The following is a 9,356-nucleotide window of genomic DNA, read 5'->3' as shown; positions in this document are numbered from 1 at the left end:
ACCTCGTTTGTCTTGTTGTCCAACAGCACTCACAGCCTTTTTGGCAGAGGTGCCTTTCTCCAGGCATCAGGAACATCTTCCAGCCACCTTGACCTCTCAGAGATGACAGACAGCAGCTTCCTCATGACACTTGTCAGCTGCCTCAGAGGCCTTCAGTATGTCCTGCCTGGTCCCATAGACCAGCTTATTTAAATAGACTCTAACTCCATCCTCCCCTACTGTGGCTGCTATTTCCTTTCCCCAAGTTTTGCTACTAGGAGACAACCTAGCAGGCCTGACAGCAGGCAGACTGACAGTAAAGCCTGAGTCTTCATGGAGCAGTGCATCCACACTTTCACTGGTTTTCCTTTTCATTATTACTGCTGATGCATTTACAATAGCCATTCTTCTTGTTCTGCTCATCGCTCACCAGTTTTGATTCCAGACAAGCTTTGACCTTCCTCATTCTGCCCATCCATGCCTGGACCACAGTTCTGTCTTGCTCCTTGGAAGCCTGTCACCATTTCTACCTCCTGTCTGATTTTTTTTTTTTTTTTTTGTATTTATCTCAGTCAGGGGCTCATCTGTCGTCTCAAGTTTCTATTACCGATTTCCCCCCTAATTTATTTGAAACCTTATTCTCAGTGGCATAGCTTCACTTCAACAGAGCTAGAATTTTACCACCCTTTGGAAATTATTACTGTCAAATTTGTCATCTTGATCATAACTTTTTGTTTTGCTCTCATCCTCTATTACAAATAGATGCTTCTGTTATAAATTATTTGTTTGATATAATTAAGCTGCACCTAAAAATATTATAGTTTAATACATTTGGGTCATTTTACGGCAGCAGCCTCCCAAATATGATGAAACAGTACTAATTCACTGTGACAGCAGATATAATCTTAGTCTTATAACACAGAATTTTAGCAACTGGAAAACGTTTTCGAATAATCTTCAGTGGTACACAGGAACATTCTATTTTCACTTTTCAGAACTAGAATAGATATATGCAAACTCTATAAACTTCTTCCTTTCCAACATACCTGTAAAGAGCTGAAGGTTAAAGAGAGCACTATCCAAGAAAGTCCTTCTGGAAAGCATTAACTCACAAGAAAAAGAAAAGAATAAAATTTCATATTTTTGAGATGACACAGGAAAATTTTCTTGCCTATTTTCCTAACTCCCTGGACAACACATTCATACTCAAATCCTAAACACTGTTTGCAGTAGTTTGAAGCACTGAAACATAGTTAGGAAAATTGACAAATACGAAAATGATGTGACAGAAAACTTACATTCCTGTTCAGAAATAGCTTTCTTTAGGAAACACACTTTTCTTGTATACATTGTTTAAGACGTCTGACTTGGCAGTTACACTTCAGATTGGACTCAAAGATCTTAAAGGTCTTTTCCAACCTAAATGATTCTATGATTCTAAGATGTGAAACATTTTAAAATGGTTATTTTCATATATGAAAAAATTAATCTTGCAAGTGAAATTGAACGCATGCTAGATCATTTTTCCTTACACAATTCAATTTTAATGAAAACTTCGAATAAGTATTTGAGACATCTACATCTGTCTTCCACTCTGCCCTCCATTCTTGTTCCAAACACTGTTACACTCAGGATCTATCTTCTCCTTCCTTGAGAACCATTCCTAACAGCATTTTTTCCCAAAATCTCAGGAAATAAATATTTCCAAACACTCCAAGGCTCAAACCTAGGCCCACGCTGTTTTGCTTGCAATCTGAAGATGTTTTCATTTCAATAATAAACTGGCCACCTGGTGGTTCTGAACTAACTCTTCTTTTCCCACTTCTCCTCTTACAGACTGTTTTGTCTTCTTCCCTAAGAAATATGATGTAACAATGACAGTATCTTTCACTCCTCTGTGATTGGAGCTTATGTCCAATTCTGTATTCCTTCAAAACTCCCTCCCCACTTACTCACACAGAGTTCTGGGTAACCAGACTTTCCCAACGCCTTCACAAAGCTTAGTACTGTGACATTACTTTGCATATCTCGAGATTAAGATCTTTGTCTCTTTGGTTGTCACTTCCCCAAGGCAAAGGCAATGTTTTCCCGCAAGTTCTCTTTAGTGCTGATTGTATCACACAGATAATTTTTAGTTACCTTTCTGTTCAGAGCCACACCATCTTCACAGTCCAGCACTGCACAGTCTACATTCAGTGACGGGATTTTTCGTATCTTCTTTTCATCATCCCCAGGTACATACAGCACAGCTCGTCTGGGAACGTACTTGTGAGATGATGCAAAGTGATAACTAAGCTTAGGAACACCAGCTGGCAGAGGAGAATTCACCCTGTAAATGATATTGTTAAAATTAGACTTTTGGCTACAATGCTGCAAATAATATTTGACTATATTTTAAAATTCACACACTATATTCATACATTCCCCCCTCCCCCGCCCCTTAGGAAGACTGAAGGTAAGGATACACCCATATTACAGTTAATTACAGTATAAAACTCTGAAACTACTATGTTCAACAGAAGTTGCAAACATAAAGAGTCATAACTGAAGACCTGCCAGGGCTGAGGTTATCCCTGCAACCTTAGCTATTCTGGCCATTCTGGGTGCTATGGCAAGTATGAAATACAGAAGTGTGGTGCTTGGCTTTTCTCCTGTCATAGGACTCCTCCGTAGGATGCAGATTGTGCTGGGAACAGATCAGGACTGCTTTAGAGAGGAGGCTGCTATTTGCCACGTTTTCTGCAGGAGCTGGACACCATGCTGGGAATGAAGCAGGGGTGCTGGTAAAGCAAATAGGGGTTTGTGAAGTTGATTTTGCAACCTTGGCATTATATCAACAAACACATTTGCATGCAAATTTTAAATAAGCAAAATGGATGGAGGGGAAAATGAGGAAAACAGGAATGAAAACCCCGTGTAATGTGGAACCTCACTAATCTTAATGCATTCTCTCAGAAGCCTTCAGACCTTCAGACCCATTGACAGAGCTCATAAACCCACCAACATCATCATCAGGTTGTTGGCTCTGGTGCCTTTTAAAATCTGTAAATGCTTTGTGTACCACACTGCAGTGGTGTCATGTGGCTTGAGCGGGTGACTTATGTGGCCCACAGGCATCAGGTTTGTGGTGGTCTCCACCTTGTGTCGATGTTGAGGACCCAGCTAACTTGCCTCAGGCATGAGCTGGGTTAGTGCAGTTGGAGGCAGTAGGACTGCTGGGTGAGGCTGCTCTCAAGGGTGGTGGGGAGCTTGCTTTGCTCCACAATTACAAGCACTGAGAAATAAATTGCAGAGGGTGCCACTGTGATTCATGGTCTTCCAAAAAAAAAAACCTCTTTGCCTGCTCCTACTTCTCCCCATTTCATAGTGTGACCCCCAAGGCTATTCTGCTACACCAAAAATGAGGACAAAATAATACAGTTTGCCATCATACTCAGCACAAGGCACTTATGCCACAAAATAATCCTACTATATAACACCATTATGCATTATCATGTGTATTATTCACCACTTTGAATAATACAAAGCTTTTCTAGCATGATGCTGAACATGCCATTATCGCATCATATCAGGGATCCATGCATTTTCCTATGCCCTTCTTAATAATGCTTCCCATGTTGCTACACTTGGATGACATGTGGCTACACACACGTGGGTTTTCTTCAAAGTGAACATGATTAAAGCTCTCAAATGCTTGGAAATGAGTTCAGTCAATCTGAATCAGGGTCAAGATGGTATATCACTGACAGGCTGCTATAATGCTTGCCTTTCTAAGCTGAATCTGTTGAAGAACCCTCTCTTCCCCTAGGATTTGCACCCTAAAAGCTGAATATAAGTCTTGGGTTAAAAAGTTGAGGAAAGCTTTTATCACGTTTTACCTCAGTAAACAAAATTGAAAAGGAAAACTATTCTACCATCTCCACTGCTGCGTTTCTGCATATCCTGTTTGAACTGACTTTATGATCCCACAAAAACCCAACGCCAGACTCTTCTTTGTAACATGCTTGGTAATGCTTCATTCAGCCTAAGGAATGGGGCAGCTTGGCTGTTGAGCAGAAATTATTTTATTACAAGTGCAAGTGTTACTCTTGGTGATAAGTCTTCTTCATCTCAAAGTGCAATAGCTTCAAGACTCAGGTGGTGGAGGTTCTAACAACACTTGGAGACATGCAACTGAGATCCACTGAGTGTCTCCCAAGTACTCTCTTTGCCCCTCTCCCACAAACCACTTCATGTCCCCTGCTTCAGGTTAAAGTGGGTATGGTAACAAAACTTGTTGTAACTCAAGTGCCTGCTAGTTAAATCCACTTAATCTCATTTTCTCGCAGTAGTACACTTTGGGAGAGCAAGGAGGAGGTGGAAGAGTGGTTTACCTCAAATGGAAAGAGGAGGATCTTTTTTCAGTGTGACACAGAGGTCAGTAAAGAAGTCTGCTGTCCTTCGCTAAACATATTTAGGGGACAAAAGTGATTAGTTTCTATTCGCTTTCTCTGATGGCTTCAACCTTGTGGTTTCCAGCGGCACAAAGGAGTCAAAGAGCTCAGCCCATTAATAGTTAACTCCAGCCTAGAGCCAAGCAGTCCCTGAAGCACCCTTAATGACTGCCTCTCACCAACCCTCCAACCCACCAGAAAGCTGATAGACGTGGCTAACACCATAATCTCAGAGCATGCTGAGATGAGATGTATCTTCTGTCACACAAGTTTCCCGGGATTCCTTCTGGGCTGTCATCAAACGAAGGGCTGTTTGACTGGCCCATTTCCCTCTCACTGCTGCTAGCCCCACAAAGGCAACCCCGCTCTGCATACCACACACAATGACGTGTAGTACTGTGTAGGTAAAAGCATCCGTACCTGCAGACCAGATTTAGTCTTGTGTCACCACTGAGGTCTGTGAACTTGTGTTTAGATGGAGGAGCAGTACAGCTTCCACAGCAGACCACCTGACTCCAAAGAAGTGATAGATTTAATCCACTGAAACACCATCACTTAATAGGTTCAGAAAAAACCCCTCACTGCCTGCTGACTATTGGTATCTCCTCCTAAGCTAACCAACTCTGTAGCCACATAGGCTCGAAACACAGGTTTCTCAGGAAAGATTATTTTATTTATTTATTTCTTCTTATTATAAGAAATATACTGTCAGTATGTCAAATTATTTGTTTTATGGGACATTTTAGCAAGCTGAAGAACCAAGAATTTTTTCAAGAGGTATGGCCGGAAAAAAAATTTTACAGGAGAAACTAGTGTCAGTGGACCAGCACAGAATCCTTCTCTTTTCAAAACAAAGAGCTCTAGAAGACTGCAGTAAATGTTTTCACATGCTATTGCTTTGACATATATTCTTAAATTATTACTGTGCATTTTCCTTGCATAGTCGTAGTTTATGTTCTATAATAAAATGAAAATTAGAGGAAGACGTGGATTTATTAAGAAATCCATCTGCCTATAGACCTTTTTAAAGCAGTGGCAAGGCCCGGGGTGCTCTATATATGAGCAGTTAGCTACTCTGGTAGGAAACACTATCATGATTATCTTGACTTCTGTTCTTTTGATAGAATAAAAAAAATCCCCAGCAGTTACTTTTTTAGGACAAAAAACCCACACAGCACTGCGATCTCGATTATATTGTTAACCCTGTGCCATAAAGCAGAAGAAAATCTTACATATGTTTCCTGACTCCAAGTATTTTAATGATTCAAACTAAGCTTGACTATGGTTTAAACTGAACACATGGACAAAAGCCAAGTGAATTTGCTAAGACAATGTTTCTTCCTTTAAGCACTGTAAGTTAAAATAAGGACTAGGCTATTGGGTAATGCTCATTAAATCGTTTTACAGCAGCATATTTTCATTCATAGCATTTAGCAGCATGCTGAGTGCTCTTGGGTCTTGGAAATAAAACTAGATTTCTTCAGCAAACATAACACTCTAGTAAAGTCTTCATCAAATATGTAAAAGTAGCTGGCAAATTAAAGTTACTCATGGTCCTCTGAGAACCATTTCACCCAAGAGTGAATAGTTCATCCTCAGGAAGGAGAAAAGAAAACCTTTTTGATTACTAAGAGACACTGGATTTTGCAATGGCAGCCATACACTGTGACTGCAGCCAGTGAAATTACTCCCAATTATGCAAATTTCCCTGCTATAAACTGCATTTTCACATTCCAGTGTTGCTCATACTCACACATACACTTAACTGCACACACCTGTGCAGGCTCATTGGAGCCAACAACATATAGCTCAGAAGTAAAGTACTCCCACAAGTGATTTTCAGCACTTTAACCTGTTCCTCTGTTCCCTGTTTATTTGCTAAATCAAATTACCCCTGGAGGAGATGCTACATTGGGAACTGCCTAAAACATTGCTCAGAAGGCCAAGTCTCTTCTTCTACAATCTTTGGCATGGTGTTGGCAAAGTGTTCCGAGGCTCATTTTCAGGCACTTGATTAAAACTATTAAAAAAGCTGGATAATTCCCACAACATGTGTTTCTGATCTCTACGCACGAGTCTATGATCCCCGTGCCTACCAGTCACAATCCTGGATGTCTGCGGTGCTGTGGGAGAAGGACAGAAGTGACCCAAGACCCACAACGCCCCCTGAACAAGACCCAGCTAATGTAGCAAAATTCTACAAACGATTTCTCTGATATGTGCACAAAACCACCCCACTCCAGAGTAAATATAATGGTTTTCCTAATGTTGAAGTCACTAGGCAGTAGCAAACAACAAAACAACACACAAATAATCTGCCAAAGACAAAGAAACTTCTGTGGAATTACACAGACCCGCAATTTGCATAGTAATTCTTTCTAATTAAGAAAAGAAGATACAAGTTGTTTGTTATAAACATCAGCAGGCCCTGTGCAAATACGAAGGGCTCACAGCCGAGCTGAGTAGTTGTCGAATCAAAGCGACTCGCCAGAGAGTTTTATTGGTACAGCTGCGGCGCATGCATTTTATCACACATGCTAATAATCCTGGTTATGGCACTAACATTTTAATCATTTGTTCTCTGGGCTTGTTTCTCAAACAATTAGCACTAATGAATGGCCAAAATACCTCGGATCATATATGTCTAATTGCAGTCAAGAGCGGTTATTGTCCGCATGTACATTTCAATTCACCTCTGGGGATAATGTTTGTTAATTGTATTTCTTTATATAGCAAGTGAAAAAAGGCTGTTCACTCAAAAAGGGACTAAGTGTTCTCTTCTTTCCCTTTGTTCCCACAAGAAGCTAAAGTCACTTCAAGAGGCACTTAATCCCATCATCCATGGTTACAATTGCCTTACAGCATCAATCAAAAAGAATCTGAAGTAAAATGATGCAGCTATATTGTGTAATTAAAAGCAATTCAGGTAGTTATTGCTTGGGGCATTTTCCAGGTCCAAATACTTAAAATGGCACTGCGGGGATTCTAAATACTGTAGTGTTTTAAATTTGGTGAACTACAATATCTCACAGAGAAAGGGGAGGAATATGCAAAAAAAAAAAAAAATCTCCTAGTGTGTATTGTAAAGCGAAAGAAAAGAGGAGGAACAGCTAACGTTTGAAGTGACAAAATCTACAAGTCTCCATATAAAAGGGAAATAAAAATATCAAGAAGAGAGAAAAGGGGAGGAAAAAGAAAAGGATGGCAGTTTTCAAGGAAAAGAAATTCCCCGTAATTGTTTAAAAGTTAACATGTGAAAAAATGCTAACGTTTGCTAACATGGAAAACAAAAGGTCATGTCACAAGATTTACCATCAAAATACAGGTCCCCGAAATCTTAGTGCTCTCCTAGTGGAAAGAAATCTGAGGTAAACTGAGCAGCTCTTCTTTGGGAAAAAAAAAAGAAAAAAAGAAAAAAAATATAAATACTTTGGTTAAAAGAGAAGAACTATGATATTTACTTTTGAATTAAAAGTAAGGGAAGGAACTTTACATAACAACTGCCACTAACCCTGATCCAATTACGTTGAAATTAAAACTGGGAGGTTATCAACATACTGAACACTCAGCTTTATATTTTGATTTCTTCCTTTGTTCCAGACTCAGTACGGTCATTTCCCTGACCTTCAAAAAACTAATTAAGAACCCCCCCACCCCCAAACCTAACCCCTTGCCAGGGCAGGCAGAAGCCACCAGCTCCCATGCTTTGAGATCTCCTGACAAGCAGTTTTCCTTACCAGAGGAGGCTTTGTCTGATTTTAAACTTCCCACCATAAGGCTTATATTATCTCGCACAGATGTAACATGAAGATTAATTCCCCTGAAGCTGGTGGAAGGTATACAGGTACAGGACTGGCCCCCCAAAAGTGGGGAGAAGGTGAAAGGATAAACCCTAACACTTCCACAGCATCCTAAGGGAGACAGGCGGTCTGCACCCAGCTGCGGGCACTGAGCGTGGTGGGTTAAAGAAGCGCTCACAAAAATGCAGTGAATTAAGAAATTTAACCCCCGTAACAACCAGCTTTGGATATCAAAAGGGACAGATTGGAGGGGGTTGCTCCTGAGAATGCTTGCCTGCTGGAAAAACTGTAGTGGGGAGAAATGAAAAGGGGGCTTCCAAGTGACCTTTCACAAGCACTTGCTCCAACTGATCAGGACACATTGCATTTTAGCCAAAAAATAAATACGTGAACCAAATGGGGAAGGAGAGCCCCACTGATCAAAAAAAATCATGATGCAGGGAAGTGTGAGTGGAAGAAAGAAGTTTAGGATTTAAATAGAAACTGAGCACCAAATCCAAAGTTGCTGGAAAGGTATTTTAGGAAAAATATGTGCCTCCGTCTGCTATTTATAGCTTTTTCCTATCTCCAGTAAATCAATTTAAGTCATATAACTAGACACTAGAGAAAAGATCGAACAGAACCCAGGAACTTACTGACAAAGGCTTAAAATCATGGACCTCTAAGCCATAAAATGATAAAAGGCTATCATAGGTTAAATAGTTAACCAAACTTTCTCCTCCCACCAGCACTAAACGTAAAAAAAAAAAAGACCTTTTATTTACCCCACCATGTTCTTTCTACTACATTTGACCCTGTTGTTTTGGTTCACTCTGAGCTCCATCATGCCTTAAATTGCTTTGACTGAAGATCAGGGTTTTTTTTCTTCTCAATTCAAAATGGCCAAATTAGACAGCAAGGATAAAAATAAAAGGACCACTGGCTTCTCATGTTACTAACGTCTCCTGTTTTCGGGGCAGCAAAAATGGTCTGTTTGTGAGGAAGAAGAGAGTGCTACGGTCCTCTGACTTAATAAGTGAATTTTAAAAGAAATTTAAATAATGGCTCAGGGTGACAAGGGTTGCTGCTTCCTACTAATGGCAACAGGCTGCTTCTCTCGGGCAGCCTGTGTGTGTGTGTTTGCTATCATCCAAGGTTAATTGGT

At 40.3% G+C, this 9,356-nt stretch overlaps 1 protein-coding gene across 1 annotated transcript in view; it reads right to left on the bottom strand.

The window, feature by feature from the left end:
* CLYBL (citrate lyase beta like) overlaps positions 1–9,356 on the bottom strand; it is a 130,202-nt gene that overhangs the window by 80,393 nt on the left and 40,453 nt on the right. Inside the window, exon 2 of the mRNA XM_027880365.1 lies at positions 2,119–2,308. Coding sequence (XP_027736166.1) covers positions 2,119–2,308 — 190 coding nt within the window. The remainder of the gene's footprint in view (positions 1–2,118; positions 2,309–9,356) is intronic.

The sequence above is a fragment of the Empidonax traillii genome, unplaced genomic scaffold (genome assembly GCF_003031625.1).
Source record: "Empidonax traillii isolate 1590-97213 ecotype Southwest subspecies unplaced genomic scaffold, ASM303162v1 scaffold68:size1967880, whole genome shotgun sequence".
NCBI lineage: Eukaryota > Metazoa > Chordata > Aves > Passeriformes > Tyrannidae > Empidonax > Empidonax traillii.
Note: the sequence above shows the minus strand (reverse complement) of the source record. Positions and strands in the feature narration are given on the sequence as shown.